Raw genomic sequence first — 19,934 nt, 5'->3', positions numbered from 1 at the left:
TCATGGATGAGCAAAGAGCTCCTGGACAAACTCAAACAAAAGGAAACCTACAGAGGGTGGAAGCAAGGACAGGTAGTCTGGAAAGAATACAGAGAAAGCACCCAGCCTTCCTCATTTTTGCATGATTTCCTGTTGGTGTCTTGGTTTGTTCTGGACACATCTTTATTTCAAAGCACATCACCTGATAAAATGTTTTGCTATAAAATCCCAGGCTTTTACAATGACCAGATTCTTTATGCATCCCAGTGTGAATAAGAACTGAAAAGCCAAACGTTACTTTGGCTAAAACTTACTTTTACTTAAAATTTACTTAGACTTACTTTTAAAGTGATACAAATTACAAAATACCTTCATTTACAATTACAGTATTTAAATATTATTTGCAACAGCACAATCAATAGGATCCAACTCTTGATGTACAGGAAGGGATTATTACTAAGTAAAATGCACTGAAATAAGGCCTTGGTCTTTTTCAGTCTTTTTCAAATGTTTTCCTTCCTTAAAAACATACACAAGTGACTGCATAGTACTAGTTATGAGTCTGGTTGAATATGAAATTCTTCTGATTGTTGCCTAAAAGGATTTCCTTCCTCCAATAAAGAGAGTTTCCAGTTCTGTGTTTATAGCATCGTCAGGAATTACATCATCTTCCATAAACTCATCTCCAAGCTTCTTCCACCATGGCCAACGAGTGTATTTTAGCATAGTGTTGTGGGCTTGTCTTGCCTTGGTAGCTACAGGGATTGATCGACTCATAAAGGCACCAAAATCTTTTTCTGTAGTCTCTGCTAAACCTGGAGCATCTGCAAGAACAAGGAGAAGAGTTTTCTGTATTTTGTTTGTGGTTTTATAAGTATTAAAAAAAAAAAAAAAAAAAAAGGAACACTACCCCCCCCACTTCCCACTGTCCTAGGCCTTTCCCTGTGCTGGCATTGCAATTTTATGACTACATGATAAATCATAAATCTGACTGGAGAGGCAATCCAAATAAAGGATAATCTGAAAAAAGAAATACATAATGGGGTAGAAAGAAGAAAGGGGAAAGATGGACTACTTCTTTCAGGTGCAGTGGTGGTATCCACCAAAATGACTTCTTGTGGAAGTATAACCTCAGAGTATCTCCTGGTCACTACTGTGGATCAGTGCTTCTGGTGCAGGGTGACATTAGCTTGGTGTTTCCACTGCTCTGGTGCAGCAGCCTTGTGGTTTCCCTGCTTGGGGGACCCAGCAGAGTGTTAAGTGTGTTGCTGATTTGCCTGCTCAGGGAGTGATGAGCTGCAGTGACACAGCACATGACAGGCTAATGGAATTCAGTAACGTGCTGAATTCTGCCCAGCTTGGGTGCTCTCTGGTGGCTGCAGTTTGTTACTCTTGCTTTTTCATGCAGCCACTTGTCTGGAATTAAGATAGCACAGCAGTGAATTCTGTTTCACTTAAAGCCAGGCCAGAGAAACTGAAAACATGGAAATTGTAGCTCAAAGATTTCCCCCTTCATCTGGAAGGGGTGAGAGTGTTTTAACCAGCAGCTTACTCAGAATACAAGAAAACAAACCAAAGCAAAACAAATGTGGGTGAATAGGTTGTATGAGACCCCCTTTTTAAGAAATTCTAATGCCTGTTACAGGGCTATTGCTTTTCTTGTGAACATATCAGACAGACTTTCAGCAGAAGAATAAGATGCTCCTTGAAAAACAAGTGTTTATCTTTAACCTACAGCAGCACTTGGATAATCTCTAACAAAGCCTGGATCTCAAGATAAGGCATATAGCAAAGGAAGAAAGATATTTCAGTTTTGAAATAAGGCTTTACCACTGCTCACTCTAATCTTCCCTCTAAATTGGTTTAATCCAAATGGTAATCAAAGCCATGAGCAGAGCAGTCACATACTCATTAGCAGTTCCACATCGGTGTTGACCTGAGCCAGCAAAGCCTCTCTCCGCTGCGCTGCTCTCTGATCCTGCCTGTTCCTCAACAGGAACTGTGCCAGCTTTGCCTGAGCCTGAATATGCAATTCTTTACTCATTTCTTCTGACATTTGGGAAGCCTGGAGGAAAGTAAGTTTGTTACCATTAGGAGCTGGTTATTTTAAAACTACTGGGGGCAGAATAATGCCTAAACAAGAAATGCAAATGCTGTTCCGAATTGTTAACTTTTTTAACTTCCTCTGCAACTCTCTTCAAAATTATCCATCATCATGTATATAAATTTTCCAATTACAGTTTGCTTTGACACTTTTTATTAGATTAATGGTTAAAATCCCCAATATCCTTGCACCTTGCTGTCAAACAAGCAGGGTTAATACATACATACCTCAAATGGATTATCTTGATCATAATTTATGAAGCTGAATATCTTTCATCCCTACAGCATTTTATGTTGCATCATTAATGCAAATTATGAAATTACTAAGAAACAGACCGGATGCAATTTGATGTAGTCATCCACCTTCTGCTGCAAAGCTAGTCTCTGCTCATCAGTCAGTCCCTTAGGTTCTTTCCAAGGAGAGAGAGGTCTCCTCCTTCTTCGTTTCTCCAGGAATTTACAAGCCTTTGTAAGGAACATATGAGAATATGACAATCACAGAGAGGAAGTTTGTCTTCCCACTTTGTTTGTAAACAATCAGTGAAAGTGTTTCAGTACTGCATCTGTTAAAGCCTACATGCAGCCAGGATGTTGAAAAGACAACATACAAGGTCAGCATGAACACTAAATAATAACAACACTCATAGTAAGTTAGTGACTCATCTGTAGTATGGGGACATTCCAATCCTGGGTTTCAATGAAGCAGCTTTTATATTTTTAGTTGCAAGACTGTATTAGGCTTTGTAGCCTATACAAGGTTTAACCCTTTAAAGCAACTTGTGGCTCTAGACTATCACCCCCAAGTAATTTTTTAATAAAATATGGCTACATTGACAGTAAGAGAATACACAGAGTTTTATGAGGCTTCAGAATAATTCACTCAGTCCTATCTACTGTTAGAACAAAGTATAAATACTTACTGCTCTTTGAATAATAACAGCTGCCTTATACTCCTTAAGAGATTGTTTCTGCTGATGAAAAATTCTTCTTGCTCTACACCCTCGCCAGAATCTCTGGATAGTTAATGCTGATTTCTCTTCCATTTCCTGCATGTATTTATTCACCTGACCTACAAAGGTAACAAAAATCCACAGTTAGACGACTGCAGGTTAGGTTCTCTTAACAATTTACATTGTTAATCCTCAAGCTAGAGAGTACCAAAAAAACTTGGGTGCTCTCAGTTAAAAGCCCCTCTTTCCCCAAGGTGTCCTGGCTGTGGGTGAGGTCTTGCAGATCATAGCTGCAATGGAGTTTTGTAACACAAGAAAAATGTCTCTCCCTTTCTCCTGCACCATTTTGAAGGCACCAGATCTTGATCAGTAGTTACTGAGCCTTGGGGGAATTAGCACATTCTTTTTCAGATAATTGGGTCAGGAGAAGAGACAGTAAGACTACAGTGAAAATAGACATGCAAGATTGGGAAACAGATTTGGGGAAATTGTTCCTAAGGACACCCAGACACTTTAATCTTCTGCTATAGTTTAATATAAATCATACTGGCATGGACAACTTCCAGTAAGGTCAGCTGTCGTTCATGGAAGAGTCTCATGGCCCTCTGTCTCTGAAGTTGCATTTGCAGTTTTAGAGCTTCATCTTCCTTCTGTTTTGTTAAATGCTTCAGCTCCTGTTCCCGTTTAGCTCTGCAATATACAAATAAATTAACAATTACCTAAAGTTGTACATTTCTTTAAAGTATCTCTCCTTTTCTCTGTGTTAAGTAGTCCAGCATTGATAAAGAAAATCCACAAAACAATCTGCTATGTCAGCTGTTGGCTGCAGAATGACACCAAGCAATGAGAAGTCTTCTGCAAACTAACAAATTACCACAGTATCTACAGCCACGAAAAACTCTGAACCCCTCTGTGAAATCAAAGTATAAATCTTTACTTAGGATAAAGTTCTAAGGACTGTGAAGGGAACGATGCTTCATGTGGGACATTCACAGCCAGAATGAACTGGAACAACAATTTCGATTCCATCATCTGCTCAAGAGGTAAAGCAACATTAGCCATCTGCTCCAGTATCCAACATTTCCAGTTCATCCATGAGCATGCATGGACCTGCTTCCCACAATACATACAATTATTCTTGTACTGACTGCAAGAGTAGATCAGAATGTTGACTGCCAAGACTCACTTCTTAATTTTGGAGGGATTTTTTTTCTCCAGGAAATACAGACTGACACATTTGGTCCATCAACTTTGTTAGAGAACACTAGGAAAGAATTTTCTTGCAAATTCTTCCTGATCTGTTCTAGATTTGGTATTAGGATGTTGCCCTGCTGTGCACTGAAAAACCTGCAGCAGAAGTTTCACAGATGAGACAGCTGAAAACTCTGCAACTAGCCCTGGAGTATTTAAGCTAATAACAACATGTACATCAATGAAATACACAGCAACATATCAATATAGAGACTAACATAAAATACTTAATATACTGATGTATTGATACTAATAATTACTGAGACCACTTGGCTGTGGTCTCAGTGAAGTATGAGGAGGTGTGAGCTAAAGCTCCCTGTCCCTTCACTGCCCCTTCTCATCCCCATGGACCCAACCTTGTTAGCAGCTTAAGACCTGAGAATGTACAACTTTACCCCACAACAAGGTAACAGTGGGACTTCTCTGCTCCTACTGCAGCAAAAACACTTCCCCACTCAGGACCTGAGTACCCTCACTGGGCCCAAAGCCCAGAGTTCTGCTTTCCTCTCGCATTTTTCTGGGGACAGTGAAAGAAGTGCTTTAAGCACTAGGAAAGAAAACCAACCAATGGACAGAGCAGAGGTGTAAGGGATGCCAGAGGAGGAAAATGTCCACAGAGTAGACCTAATGTCCAGCTAATTCTGCTATTGCTGCATGGCACATACCTTTAGACTCACAGTACTAATGAGCTATTTGTGTTTCCCATCACTAGTATAAATTGAGCTATAATTTTTCCACCAACCATACCTTCTCTTTAGTCTCTAAAACTGGTTTGGGAGAGATTGGGATGGAAACTGTTGTGTAAAAGAGATGCTCTGGATTTAAAGATCTGACCTCAACAGATAAAAAAGCCTCCACCACAATCTGACAGATCATAATCCTTTTACAGCTGTAATGCAGACTTGAGGTGTGCCCACACACCTACCTACAGAGACAGAACATGATACTTGTGATTATATCAGAATGGTTTCAAGGAAACGAAAGGTTTTCAGCCCGCACATTTCTACAAATTAGAGCCATAAATTTTTACATTTTTAATTTAGATAATTAATATTTTTAATCCAAATATTATATTTCTAGAAAATGAAGTCACAGGATCACATTTTGTTCACATTTTTTTTGATAAAACTTTTAATATTTTTCCCATCAATTTTTATCAGCTTCACTAGGTTGAAAACTACAAAAATGTTTCATGAACTTCTCAGATGCACATCTGTGAAACCAAGAGTGTCTGTCAGGTATTTAAATGATTCTTTAATACTGATCCTTTCCTATGTAGTCTGCAAAACACATTCATCCTCTCTTTCTCCTAATGATAAGATATATTTGCTTGCACAAAACCACACTGTGACATGGAACTGCCTCTGAACTAAAGTAAAATATACACAGAGTAAAATCCAAGCTTCCTTCTGCAGTTCATGGCATAAATAAGCCTCCCTCTGGTCATCTCTTTAGAAATGTAAAATGGTTTCATTTTTGATGCATTATTAATAAAATTTATTGCCATTTAAAATGTCCTACAATTAGCTATGCAATAGTGAACTAGCTTCAAGGAGAGACTGCAGGCTTTAACATTCACTGAGGAGATATTTCTGAAACCACAGCTTCAAAAGTTTATAACTTGCAGAGTTCAAGATCTTCCTCTGCAGCTGCAGGTGATCAAAGTTTGGAGTTTCAATCTCGGCCCTATTTAACCACACTAGTTCTAAAATAGATCTGTGACCATAACCAGAACCTGACTGCTAAAAATTAAAAAGCCTTCTTAAAAGCTCTTCTAAAGTCATGTTTACAGCATTCCAAACACTATTTTTCAGTGTAATGTTTTGAGGTAGACAGAAGAAAACCAACACTGGCACTGAGCAGTTACTGTATTTGCTCAGAACACTGGGACTGAGTGAGCCATGAACACACACAGCTGTAAGGACATTTATAAGTTTCCATTCCTTTCAATATTAAACAAACACTTTCAAAAGTCAATTTAAATGACTTGAGAGCTACTTAAAAGGCACATACTAATGCTTACAATATTGAAAATATGACACAGGGAGTCAAGCAGTTTGGTGATTGCTGATAGTCTCATCATCCTTTCCTGCTGCTTTTCCATCTTAGCCCATCATCCAAATTTTCTGGGCTGTAAGTTTAGCTTGCAGGCTTGCAAGGTGCCTTATGAGGGAAAGAATACTGGCTTCAAGTGCATGGTGGAGTAAAAAGGAGTGACAAGGATGTCACTGCAAATCTATCAGAATTTAAAAATTACACCTTAGATAGTCCAATATCCTCTTAAGGCCAGTCTAGACAAAGCATAGTTGTTTGCTTTGTATTACTTTGGTGACAATGCAATGTGATTTGACAGTGATTTATAAGATCTACTTTTGACACAGTAATGATCCATGTGCAAAAAAAGTTTGAAAAAACTTGCTGTGGAGTCTCCATTTGATATTAATCCCTTAACCTATGTTAAATTCAAACTAAATTTCTCAAAACAGTTAGCCTAACACATGCTAACATTACTGCTGCAATCTAATTCAAGTGAGACAAGCATTATTTACATAGCTTCCTTCTTCTCTGCTGCTCCAAGGCAGAAGATACTATTTCTAGGTCACTGAAGTAACTCTACTTCTGAGAGCCAAAGATTTAAAAATTAATGAAGAACAAGGTCTTGCAAACACTACACTGGCACTATGGGCCAAGCACTGTGGGCCTTGGTTTCTGCAGCACTCTAGCATGTGGAAGCTCCACTACAGCTCTAATGTAATTTACAGAGCAATTTTGTGTCAAGTTAACTGTTAACCAGTTATCTGTCCCACTACCAGTTCATCATCTTACAGTGCTTTTAGTGGAATCCCATGCCACACTTTCAGTTTTCCATATGTCACAAATTTTTACAGAAACATGAAAGCACCACAGAAGTAAGTTTTTTTCATGGACAAGTCTGGCAGCTGGGAAAGGAACAGTTGAAGCTTTTGGCACAAGAAGTGGCAGTTTGGTACTGCTGATAAAACACATTGTTTGGATATTTCTACTAAAAAAAATCTATAATGAAAAGGCTCATATTGCCATTACATTACCTTTATGTTTGAGCAGAAACAGCTGACTGGAAAAAGGTATCTTCAAGATGAAGGAACACTTGGTCAACCCAAACTTAGGGCCTGGGACATGGGAACAAATTCTCAGGGAAGCTATATCCAGGAAGGACAGGAAGGTGAAAGGGAATAGCCAGCATAGATTTATCACAGGCAAATCACAATTGATCAGCTTGATTGCATTCTGTGATGACTGGCTCTGTGGACGAGGGGAAAGCAGTGGATGTCATTTTCCTTGACTTTAGCAAGGCTGTCATCACAGTCTCCCATGCAGGGCAGGGCTGACACACAGAGAAACCTCCACAAACACAGAAAATGGTTCAATAAAAACCACATGAAGTTCAAATGGGAAATTCTACAGCTGGTACTAAATAACCTCATGAACCAGCACAGGCTGGGCACCAATTACCTGGACATCAACTCCAATGAAAAGAGGGGACAGGCTGGACACGAGCCAGTAGCAGCCCTTGCAGGAACAAAGGCTACAGCTTAGTTGGAAGATTATTTGGCTTTACTTGGCACACCTGGAGCATTGGTCACACTCTATTGGGACCCCCAATGGAAGAGCAATGCTGACAGATGGGAGGGATAGAGACCATCCAACAGAGAGACAATTAGGGCCATGGAATGTAGGCTATATAAGGACAGGCAAAATGTATTTAGCCTAAAGGAAGGCAGAAATCTGTCTCTCACTACCTAAAGAAGTGTTAGAAAGCAGACACAGCCAGACTCATGGGGGTGCTCAGAGAAAGGACAAGAGGCAGCGATAAAGAGTGCAACAAGGAAATTCCCACTGCCTGTAATAGAAGAATTCTTCACGAGGCAAATCATCCTGCACAAGGAAAGGGATCAAGTGAGATGGTAGGATCTCCATCTTTGGAGACCTCTAAAACTGGATGTGGCCCTGAACATCCAGATCCCATTTTGAGGCGGGGCCTACTTCAAACAGGACACTGAATTAGATGACCTGAATTTTTCCTCTTCCTTTGTCACTTGAGAAAACCCAGCCCAAATCAAACCTTTGTACTAGATCCTATTCTTTACTGGTTTTCACAAAGTCATACTGTTTACCTGAAGCTTCTCTGTAAAGTGACCACTGCTTGGGGTAGCTTTTTCAGCCTTTTCCTTGTCTGAAATCCCCGCCATGCTGCCTGAATTATACAAGCTGCTTCATGCTGCTTCTGAAATTAATAAAACAATTGGTAGAATATTTTCTATGCATATAAAAACATTCTATTACTGCTTGCATAATTGGACAATCTCAACATTTGGCCAAACCCCATCAGTTTTCAAATGCATCTAATTGGAGAATTTAGGTCTTATGAGACGGTTATTATCATGAACTCCACACTTGCCCCCAAAGCAGCTAATCTGGTCACCTGTATTGATTCTGTCTGTGATAAACAAATGAATCTACAGCACAAATATATATATATATATAATCAATATGAGAAATTTAAATTTTAAACACCTGAAGCACTTGGTATTTCAAATGGTGGTTCAATCAAAATGCCTACACTAGGAAGGACAGAAAGACAAGTTTGGAGAAAGGGCAGCAGGAGAAATGTTACATTTGCAGTATGAACAGAAGTCACTGAAATACAAACATGAAAAAAAATCTATTCTATTCTTAAATGGATTTTTAAAAAACCCCACAAACAAACCAAATCACAAGACACCCAGCCCTGTTGAAGATGAAAGCAGGTCTCTGTAAACATAACTGATTTTCATTGAAGTATTGTCTCTAAGAAACCTGCATGTAACATTTTTTTAAGATGCTTATGAAACACACATTGTCTCTTTCATTGGGAACACAGTCCAGGTGGTGTTCTTACTGCACATTTTCTGTATATGACTTAGTTCTACATAAATGCTGCCTAGAATTCAGAGATCTAAATTTGTAACACTGATGTGAGAAAAACAGATGTAGTTATTTTAATCTGATAGTTAGCAAAAAAATTAATTCTTTCCCCCCTATGGTTATATTGAAATCTATGGTGAATCTGCATAGAAAGCCAATCTCTTGAGTCACAGTCCCATATTTAATGACCAAGCAATTTCCTGATGTTTTAAAAAAACACAATAAAATAATTTCAAAAAGGCAATTAAAAATTAATTAACATAGTGAAATAATAACACAGGTTTTGAAAAGTGTCTACAAAATGATATAGTAAATCCCTTCTAAACATACACAAATCACATGTAAATAGGATTTCACATCTAAATAGGATTTTACATCTGAAAGTCACATTAAACTTAATCACCTGTATTTCTCCTTTTCCACTGGATTGTTCCAAATACAGCAGGTCCAAGAGTTGATTGAGCTCCCTGTCAAATCCTTTGCCAGTCCACTGTTTACTTAAAAGTCCTTTTAACCCTAAGAGAAAGAGAAGAAGCTAATTCAGTAATGTGAATTTTTCCTTTCAGGCTTTCGAAGTAACAAACTGCAAATCAACAAATCAAACCTGATTCCATGAGTGAAGAAGTGTGAGAGCTGAAGACCATCAACCATCTTTGAGTGTCAATGCATAATCTTATCAAAGAACGTCTGGTGCTCCAACTATTACAAAGATATTATCCAGTGATTTTGTATGTCCGAGTCAGTGTTGTGTTTATATCACTGACAGTCAAATTGCCAATGTACTTTCAGTGTCTTATCAGCAAGTCATTGTAAGGTGCTAAAAAGAATTCAAAGCACCACACAAGTGCTGGGTGTTGTTAACACTCTTTTCATATTTTTCGTAATAAAATTTATTTATATCCAACTGGAATAGTTTGATGTCTTATTGTACAGCATCATTTAACTGTGAGTACATGTGCATCCAATCCATGAGATAAAAGAGCTTTTTAGGTTTGCAGTAGCTAAAAAGCACCCTTGTGCTCCCCCCACAACACACACACACACTCCTTATGCAAGTAGATAGTAATGTGTACTAAAATGTGTGTATCAGACAAATCCCAGGGCCTAAGGGCTCCACAGGGAGTTGGAGGGAAGAGGAAGGAGGGCATGAAGTATGTGTGTGTCTGCCTCCTGCCTCCTGAAGAACTGCACATTCAAGTAACTTTTCCATCTTCAAATCATTGTCCATAAACATAGTCATACGCTGGGCAACTCCAACACAACACTCACATGTACTTGCAGGATCTGGAGCACGCAGAAATGGCACCTCTGTGGCACCATGTGCACCATTTTAGAAAAATAATGACAGTTAAACACTTCAGGAGAGAGACAGGCAGGACTCCAAATGAGTGCCCCAAGGCTGCCTGAGCCCTGCAAAAGCAGGGAGCTAGGCTAGACAAGAGAGCTCCCTCACACAAGTGCTGTGGGTCTGACACAACCATTTGCCAGTCTGTACAGACTACACAGCCATATGCTCCTTTTGGCTACTGACAGGCAGTACCTCCAGTGTGCCTCACAGATGTGTCAACCCATGCAGGACAAAAGGCCAGGCCCTCCAGGAAACCTGACACAGGGACTGTGCTGGTCTTGGAGATGCCCTCACCTCCAGCAGGCGGCCTTCACTGGCAAAGCTCACACCAAAGCACCTCACACTGCCAACAGCTCTGAGCCACTGTGAAGCCAAGGGACTTCAGTGAGATGGCCAGATGGTGGAAATGCTGTAATGCTTTCTCTGTTGCTTTTATTCCTCAAAGTCTCTAAAGGATTCCAAAGCCCAAATTAAAACTAACAGAAGAATTCTAACTTTAAAAAAAAACAAAAAAAACAAACAAACAAAACCACCAATAACAAAAAAAGCAAACACCCACAATGCTTTTTTTTTTTTCTTTTCTTAGTAGAAAGAGGAAACATGTACAGGAGAGAGACGAAGAAGACAGAGAAGAGAGACATGTGGCATACTGTGATTCTAGAGCAAAATAAAACATCCTATGATGGAGATCTGCACAACTTCAAACAAGCGAGCATTCTACAGCCAGGATGATCAGACCATCAAGGCAGCTTCCCAAGAATCCACAATGTGATACCAGCCTTAGGCACACTATACTTAATTCCACAATACAAGGAATCCCTCCTCTCAGTTCTGTAGGCAAAAGGGTGGCAAAGCTTTTCATCTGGTCCAGAAATTTATCTGGCTGATACTGTATAATAAGTAGTCAGCACAAATGCAAAAATTGGGAATTGGACATTTTGCTTTGCATTTCTTCTTTCTACTGTCTTTGTCCTCAAAGGACTGAGGCTGCTCACAAGTAGCTTTTACCCACAAAAACATCCAGAACATAAAAGACATGGCAAACATTATGCCTGTTCCTTAGTCTCCATGGTCATGATGGAGTACAAAGGGGTTTCCTGGAGCTTCCTGCTATGCTAGAGACAGAAACATTAAATGGGACACCTCATTAAGAAATGAATAAATTATACACATAGAACAAATTATACGCATACTCAGCCTTATCATATGAAGGCATCAAGACAAAATGATAAGTTAATTTCATGAATTCTTGGAAAGAGTTCATTCCAATTCCTTGTGTATCAAAAGACAGTCAGCTCCTGGATAACTAACCAGCCCCCTATCAGATGAGCAGACCTGCAACAGCCAGGGACACCAGGTCACTCTAAAACTTTCATGCTCTGGATTAGTGAGCCTTAGCACTGTGGCAGATGTGACACAGGGCTCTGTGACTGTGGCAGTACAGGCATCCTGCCAGTGGATCCCTCAATAGCCAACCTGCACAAGGAAACAGAAAGAAGCAAAAGCCCATCAGGCTGGAAGTCACAATCAACAACTTTAAAAGACAAGTTGCCACATGCAGAGTGCTCAGTACACAGAAGAAAATAAATCTAGGAAACAGGTGCACTACCTTAAACTGGAATGAAAATGAATAGAAGGGAAAAAACCATCAAAGCAACATGGCACTGCAGTTTCCACCTGTACTAGAGAGTTACTGAACCACAATGGGAAACCTCTGTCTTTTTATTTTCACAGGGAATGTAAGAGGAGGCTCAGTGATCGGTCCCATGCATGTTTACAAACCTTTGTAGCGAGCTGTGAATAACTGCACAAGCTGTTTGCAAGATTTTGCCACTAACAACAGCAGTTTTGTGGCAGCACTTCCTATAGCAGGATTGGTGGTAGAAGAAAGCTTATAAACAAGTTCATCCAAAACAGAGTGAAGGGTCTCTTCTTCAACTTGAAGCAAGACAGAACTTTAAAAAGAATAAAGAAATAAAAAGGTGAGTGGGACAGAAGTGTTAATTGAAAAACATGTTCTTTTTAACAGTGACTTATTTTTAGCTATGTCAGGCTATATACAGCAAGCCAAGTTGCCCAGCTAGCTGGACCAGGAACATGATTCAGATAGTACTACTGTTTCAATCAACCAATTACCACTCCCTCAACTTAAGAATATTCAAAACCCAGCTTTTTAATGTTTTCAATTTCTACTACAAAGAATAGGGGGAAAAAAACCCAAAGAATAAAACACAACAGTGCTCGCATATGAAAAGATGTTATTTTACCAAGCAGTAATGAACTACTTTTTATATTTATTATTAAGAAAAATAATGATACGAAAACAACCTACCTATTGATCCTCAAAATATTGTGTAACACAGACATCATTATAATTGCTGTTTCAATATCATCTGTTATTAACAACTGCAGGAAGCGATCATTTTGTAGTGCTGCAAAGAAAACCAAAAACAAGCAAACAAGAAATCATGCAATCAGAACCAGACTTCAAAATGCCATAAACCAAGTAAGTCATAGCAAGTAAAACCAGACACTGTTTCTGGAACAAACTTCCTCATTTATAATTCTTACACTGAAACTTACTGAGATAACTAAACTACTTCAACCTCCAAAAAACATGCTGAATCTTGTTTTTTCTGCCTTTGGACATCCCTCAGGCACTGATGTTGTGAGGGAATGAAAGCTTTAAACCCCTTTATGTTACAATAGTACCCTTTTCTTACAACAACAGTGGAATTAACACTGGGGCAACAATATCCAAAAAAGTTAAGGACCTCAACCTTGACAGATTGTTACCCCAGATTATTTAATGCAAGTCCACTGATGTCATTAAAGCAACATCTTTTTTATCCCAGTGTAACACTGGCTACATATTCAGTAATTTTTCTGACCATGTGTGTTTTTAGTTACACATCTTATGATCCTTAGGTTTTTCTCTAATACTAGAAACAAAACCAAATTCTGCTTTTCAGAATCAGTGTGATTAACATCAGTTTAAATTAAAGCTTATTTTGGTCAGAAATATATAGTGAAGTTTATTAGATGTTTGTAAAATTTCCTGTCATGGCAAAAACTGCAGAAATCTGTCTCCCAAATCTATCTACTTATCAGGGCTAGCAATGTACTCTGGTCAAATTTCTGCATATTTTAATCACACAGAGGAAAAGATCCATTGTCCCTTATTGGGAAAAAAAACCCAACAACCTGATTTTTAAAAGGTATAGACTTACAAAGAGAAATTACAGGATGATACTTTAAATATTCATCTCTGAAAAATTAGAAGGGGAACTCTTGAGTATTTCCCTTTAGTGGATATTTACCATTTTAGCTATTGCTGTTGAGCTGACTACTAAAAGAGACTGATTTAACATCTACTCCAGTTTAGAAGACTAGGTGGAGATTAGCTTAAGAGTGAATTTTGATACTTGTAGTTGACATAAATAAATGTTCAGGAGTTGTGTGGGTTGTCATTTCCCTTACCACATGCTGCTAGTTGAATATGCCCACCGAACAGCCAGCAGATGGCATCAGTTACTATTTGGAACCAGTGTAAAAAATCTTGTTTTTCTTTATCCTAAACAAGAGAGAAGTAGGTAAAAATATGTGTATATATCTTCATTAAGGATATCATTTTGATGTCATGGGAAGGTTTGTATGCCTCAGGAATCTGGCGACCAAACGCCACCAAATTTCCAAATGAAGTTGAACCAGTAAAAAAAAAAAAAAACAACTTGTGAGACCTTTGAGGTCAGAGATCAATCAAGAAGATCTGAAGATACTAAAAAAATAAAAGCATCCATTTGGGAAAAAAAAAAAAACACAAGGAGAGAGATATCTTGTTTACTCCTTAAAAATATTTGATAGCATTGGAAGGATAAGACAAACAATAGCTCAACAAATATGCATCACAGATTTAATGCACTAAGTGGGAAATATATTACTTTAAAGAAGAGGGGGAAAGTAAAAAAAGGTACAAAGTGGCCAAGGACACAGTCAAAATGGAAAAGGCTCCTGATAACTGGTATGGTGAAGCTTCAGAAGCACCTCCTAGTTGGAAGTGTGGGAGCAAACACCAATCCACTGTAAAGCTGAAATTTGATCTGTTTGCCAAACAGACTACATCATGTGCTTACCTGTGATAGCACTGGACTGGAAAAAAAACATAGAATCAATCATAGAATGGTAGGAAAGGACCTAAAGTCCATCTTGTTCCAGCTTCACTGCCATGGGCTGGTACACCTTCAGACCAGATTTCTCAGAGTGTCATGGAACCTGGCCTCCAATGCTTCCACAGATGGAGCATCCACAGCTTCTCTAGGCAGCCTGTCCCAGTATTTTACCACCCTGACAGCACAGAATTTCTTCCCAATACCTAATTTAAACCTCACTCTTTCAGTGTACAGCAGTAATACATATCAAAACCCCTAATCTGAACCCAAAACTTGGGATGCAACATCCAGCCATCACCCCTTATCCTGTCACTACATGCCCTTGTAAAAAGTCCCTCTCCATCTTTCTTTTAGCCCCTTTAGGTACTGGGAGGTGATACAAGTTCTCCTCAGAGACTTTTCTTCACACTGAACAACCCCATCTCTCTCAGCTTTTCTTCACTGCAGAGGTGCTCCAGTGCTCCTCTATGACCAGCAGGAATTCAGGTTTTAACATGTGAATGCACAGACAGATGCACATTCCAGTCTCTATTCCAAGTGTGAGACTACTGGAAATCTGGAATCTTGGTGTGTGGAACAGCGAAAGGGTTTCTGACAGTACCATATTGCTGACAAATGTTGTTACAAAGCACATGGTCATACATCCCACATTAATTCAGCCTCCACTAATGAAACCCTGGGAAGCCTATTCCTAGATCCCTGCTGGATCCCAGCCCTCAGTCAAGGTTTAACTTTGTATTTGGTCCAGACTGACACGGAGAGATACAAAATAACAGTAATATGTTACACTGTAATATTATCTGTTCTGTGTTTTGGCAAAATGGCAGTCTCTGAAAGCTATTTCACTCCTTCCTTGACTTCGAAAACTTGTACAAAAAGCAAAAGAGAGCAGAATAAACTTCAAATCCCCACTGGCAGAGTGGGATTTCCAAAATTCCACTGAGCAAGCATCAAGTCTGGGTGCCCAGTTACCTCTGAGACCATGAAGTTTAAAAGCCAAAGTACTAATTATAATGTAGACTGCATTTGCATTCAAAAGAAATCTTTGCCCACAAGCATGACTCAAGGAGCATGTAGACTGAGACAAAATAAGAAAGTATGGGGCAAATTACATATCGTGGATAAGAGTCTCCTGGGATATCATTTTAGGAAGCTTTCTTGTTAAGCACAAAATGCACTTCTCAAGTACTGCACTAGCAGAAACTATGTTATTGCACTTTCTGAGAATTGATTGTCTGTGCTGTCTATCACAATACTTTGTAGGAAAACTTTGGCTAAGTGCAAGAAGCCAGTGAGCCAAGAAATTAGATAGTATGGAGAAATGGGGATATTAAAAGAAACTGTCAGAATCCATGAAGATGGCAATCTAAATCACTTGTGTGGGTTTTTTTTTTTGTTGGGGATATTTTTCCTTCTGATTCTAGAACTCAAAATACTCCATAAGCATGAGGGAACCTCGCTAAGCAAAACCCTTCTTCATTGCAATAAAGGAGGAAAATGTGGAAAGTGTTCAAATCTATAAATTCATGAAGTCTGCCTTTGGCATTCTCCATTTGCAAGTTCAGAAGCAGTGAGCATTCTTGGATTTTTTTTGCCAATTATGCAGCAGAAATTGAATGACAAAACAAACTTCAACAAATCTGATTTAAAATTTTAGGACTCCCTAAACCATTTTTTTGTAAAGCTGAATAAAGCTGAGTGAGAACTAAGTCATTATGAAGGCTGAACTAATGATATGCAAAGTTAAGACACTACCGTGACTGGGATGCTGTCTTTTGTAGGGCTTTTTGTAGTGGCTTTGCACAAGTCATGGAGCAAATGCTGCACCATGACAGATTTCAGCTTCAGAGCTCGGAGGCATAAGAAAAACTACTGCAATTTCTGGAAAATAAATTTTCATAATACCATGTCCCTAGAATAATATCCTACTCATCCAATACGCAGAAGGCTTGCAGGCGTTCTCTGCTCTTTTAACTATGAAACTTAAATACCTTGATTGCTCGGATAAATCGTGCTTGCAAGCGTTTTCCCAAAACCAGCAGGCTGTCTATAACTGAAGGAAGAAACTTCGTGTAAAATTCCTCAGGATCTTCTTTCACCTCTAGCCCTATACAACAATGACTGAAATGGAGCAAAACAAAACAAAACAAAAAAAGGGAAAAAAGTCAACCTGAATAGTCAAAGGCCTGTTTGAACAACTTTGAATGAATGTCACGTCATCGGAGAAATGCTTCAGTGGCATGGGACAATTCCCCCTGAACAACAGCTCACTGCTGTGACTGGCTCCACGGTGGCTGCCTCCAAGGAAGAGCAACCTCTCACAGGTTAGAAACCACACTACTACTTATTATGACATTTCTCAGTTAAAAACATATCCAACACACTTTTTCCTTTAGCTTCATAGAATCTGTTCAGGCTTGTTCCATATTCTAGGGAAGGGCTCTGATGGTCAAAAGGAAAAATAGAAAGGTAGAAAAAAACCCTGATAAATTAAGCCTGGTGATGAAGGGGGTGCACATCAGGCAGTGAAAATATGTATTAAAATATACCAAAAAACCTTCAGCAAGCCTATCTACAACTTTTCTTAAACTGAGGAAGGCATGTGGGCTAGAAATCAGTTCCTCATACCTCAACTCTCTTGTTTTACTCACTGCAACACATCAGTTGTTTCTGGAAGACTTTTTACACAAAACTGCATGTTTACAACTGCTAAGTTGTTTCAGTTCTGCACTGATACCAGTGCAACAAAAAAGTCTTCCTGACTTTTAATGAATTTTGCTTTCTGATACCTTACCCAGGCTATATTAACTTTTTGGGAATGCACACACATAAAGCTGTCTACCAAAGCCCTTTGAAAACAAATTCTAGGCATGAAGCTGAGAGTCATCTAGCTACAAAAGGACATTTTTAGAGCTAAAATAAATTTCAGTATTCTCTGCAACAAAACCAGCTTTTAGGAGATGATTTAAGTATCACATTACTCTGGTGATAACTCTTGCATCCCTTACTGAAATTCCTCACATTACAAATTCATACTGCAGATATAGCATAAATAAAAGATGGTCACATAATGACTTCATGCCTTAGAATTTTACTCCCTAGTTAAGCCAAGACTAAACTTGAGGAAACTTTAAAATGTATTATTTTTCCTGACATTTAAAATTGAGATTGGATCACTGGGGGTTTGAGTTTAAAGTTTTCTTATTTACAATGCCATTCTCACAATATCACTACATCAGGTTATCTAGTCTGTATGAACTGTGTTTTCTATTATATTTAAAAATGTAAATAGATACTTCAAATGGGTATATTAAATAAATATTTAAATACAGTCAAGCCAAGCAGTGAGTCAATCAGGCTGAAGATCTTTGCAAGATGAAATCTAAGCAAACAAAATAAAAATTTTTTAAATAACTACAATTCAAAATTATAGAATTACTGGGTTACAACTGTTGCACTGGTGAGTACTGTCCATAAAAAAAGGTAAAGCCAACACAAACCCTGTTCCCACCATACAGTTCCCCCAGCTCAATGAAACACAATGCAAATGAATTAAACAGGACCAATTAGGCTATGCCTGACCCCTCTGCTCTTGACTGCTTCCCTGCACTTTAACCCTGGCCTTTCCTGAACAACAAGCCTTGTTCTGGATGGGAGCCAATGCATTACAGCTTGAAAAGAGAAAGAGCAAGATGAAAGGACAGAAAGAAAACTGGACAAAAACTTCTTAGCTTTTTTTTTTTTTTTTACCTTAGTATCTCTGCTAGCTGGGCAGCAGTAGCCCAGGCTCCATGCAGCTGAGAGTGGTCTTGCTTAAGGACCAGCAAGCAGTACTGTGTAAGACCATAATCATATATATCTTGCTTAATTTTATTTGATTCTTCACATCCTAAGGAAGGACTGCTTAAAATTCCTGTGGGAAGAAAGTGGGAGAGAGACAAAGAGGAACATAAGATTCTGATGTGCAGGTTTTTTTTTTCTTTTTCTAAAATGTAAGAAGAGTATATGTACACAGAGCCAGGATCCAAGATTAAAGTAATTGTAAAAGTGCTAACAATAGCATCAAATATTTTGTCAGCAATTTTTGCTGCTACAGCTAGAACTCATTTGTAAGATAATATGACAATTGGGAAGGAGAGCTAAACTTAGGTTTCCATTTTCTCTCTACATATTTAGTAGCAAAACATACATTACCTGGGATATGAACCATTTGTATGAATTTCCTAGGCTAGATAAAACCACAACCACTGGGAAACATATAGCTTCCTTATAATTACATCCCAATTTAGAACAGGACCTGACTTGTTTCAACCATTCCTATGAGCAGTGGCTGTATAGCAGAAGGAAGGATAGGGAAGTCACACAGGAGCTCATGATTTTGTTTCTTTGTTAAGATTTAAAAACTGAATATTGACAACTACCCTGGCTTTCTGCCCAAAGAGCACTGAGAGTAATTATTTGACCAAGTGTAAGACCCTTGCCTGTATCAGCAGGGAAAGGGCCCACATTATCAGGGTGACAGCTGAAAAGAAGAAAAAAATTCTGTCCATTTGCTTCTCAGCTCCTCCTCCTTATTTTTGCCAAGTCAAACGCCACTTTCAGGAAAAGCTGCCGTATCAACCTTCCTAACAGAGTTTCAGAAAAACCTTTTGTATTTAAGGAAGTAGACGGGAGAAGGACTGGCCCTAGTTCACCAGATCATAATTTTATTTTAGGACCGGCATTAATTACCCTTTAACTTCAGCAGCAGCAGGGGGATGTCCTGTTCTCTGCTCTCTGTGATTTGAGCAGCCAAGGCCAGGACCTGGGGGTCCGTGGCTGCCATAGGGAACAGCCAGAAGCGCACACCACCATCGATTCCAGCCTCTTTCCTTTTTGTGTTAAGGCGCGGGGTCCTCACGCCACTGCTTCACCCCAGCTCCTGCACCACCAGCTGGAAGCCTCGGGCCGCAGAACTCCCCCTGAGAAAGGAAACAAACATGGAGGAAGCCCCACTCGCGCTCCCTCTTGAGGCCGCGGTCTGCCGGACCGGCTCTGCCGGCAGGGCGCACCTCCGGCCGGGCGGCCTGAGCGCGGCCCCACGGGGCGGGCAGCAGGAGCGGCCTCACCTCACCCAGAGCCGGGGAAAGGGCAGAGGGAGCGGTGCCCTCTCCCAGCGGCGTCACCCTGGTGCCCCCGCTGTCCCCGGGA

The 19,934-nt window shown here is 39.4% G+C and overlaps 1 protein-coding gene and 1 long non-coding RNA gene across 2 annotated transcripts in view; both read right to left on the bottom strand.

The window, feature by feature from the left end:
• LOC137476935 (uncharacterized) overlaps positions 1 to 19,934 on the bottom strand; it is a 280,782-nt gene that overhangs the window by 3,667 nt on the left and 257,181 nt on the right. The window lies entirely within an intron of this gene.
• Positions 145 to 19,922, bottom strand: IQCB1 (IQ motif containing B1). Its single transcript, XM_068195382.1, has 13 exons — positions 19,476 to 19,922; positions 18,495 to 18,657; positions 16,736 to 16,865; positions 14,056 to 14,149; positions 12,908 to 13,007; positions 12,358 to 12,530; positions 9,631 to 9,743; positions 8,438 to 8,547; positions 3,580 to 3,722; positions 3,003 to 3,151; positions 2,419 to 2,547; positions 1,888 to 2,044; positions 145 to 803 (listed from the first exon to the last, which is right to left on the bottom strand). The coding sequence occupies exons 1-13, from the start codon at positions 19,567 to 19,569 to the stop codon at positions 574 to 576; spliced, it is 1,785 nt and encodes a 594-aa protein (XP_068051483.1). The 5' UTR covers positions 19,570 to 19,922; the 3' UTR covers positions 145 to 573.

This window comes from Anomalospiza imberbis, chromosome 7 (assembly GCF_031753505.1).
Source record: "Anomalospiza imberbis isolate Cuckoo-Finch-1a 21T00152 chromosome 7, ASM3175350v1, whole genome shotgun sequence".
Taxonomy (NCBI): domain Eukaryota; kingdom Metazoa; phylum Chordata; class Aves; order Passeriformes; family Viduidae; genus Anomalospiza; species Anomalospiza imberbis.
The sequence above is the reverse complement of the archived record's forward strand: the minus strand, read 5'-3'. Positions and strand labels throughout refer to the sequence as shown.

Bases quoted from the DNA above. Each gene is read 5' to 3' on its own strand.
- IQCB1 (XM_068195382.1), bottom strand. From the start codon at position 19,569: ATGGCAGCCACGGACCCCCAGGTCCTGGCCTTGGCTGCTCAAATCACA. The intron at 9,744-12,357 runs GTTTGTAAACAT...TCTTTCTCTTAG, and splicing joins ATTCACAGCTCGCTACAAAG to GGTTAAAAGGACTTTTAAGT. The intron at 2,045-2,418 runs GTCTGTTTCTTA...ACTTTCCTCCAG, and splicing joins ACTACATCAAATTGCATCCG to GCTTCCCAAATGTCAGAAGA.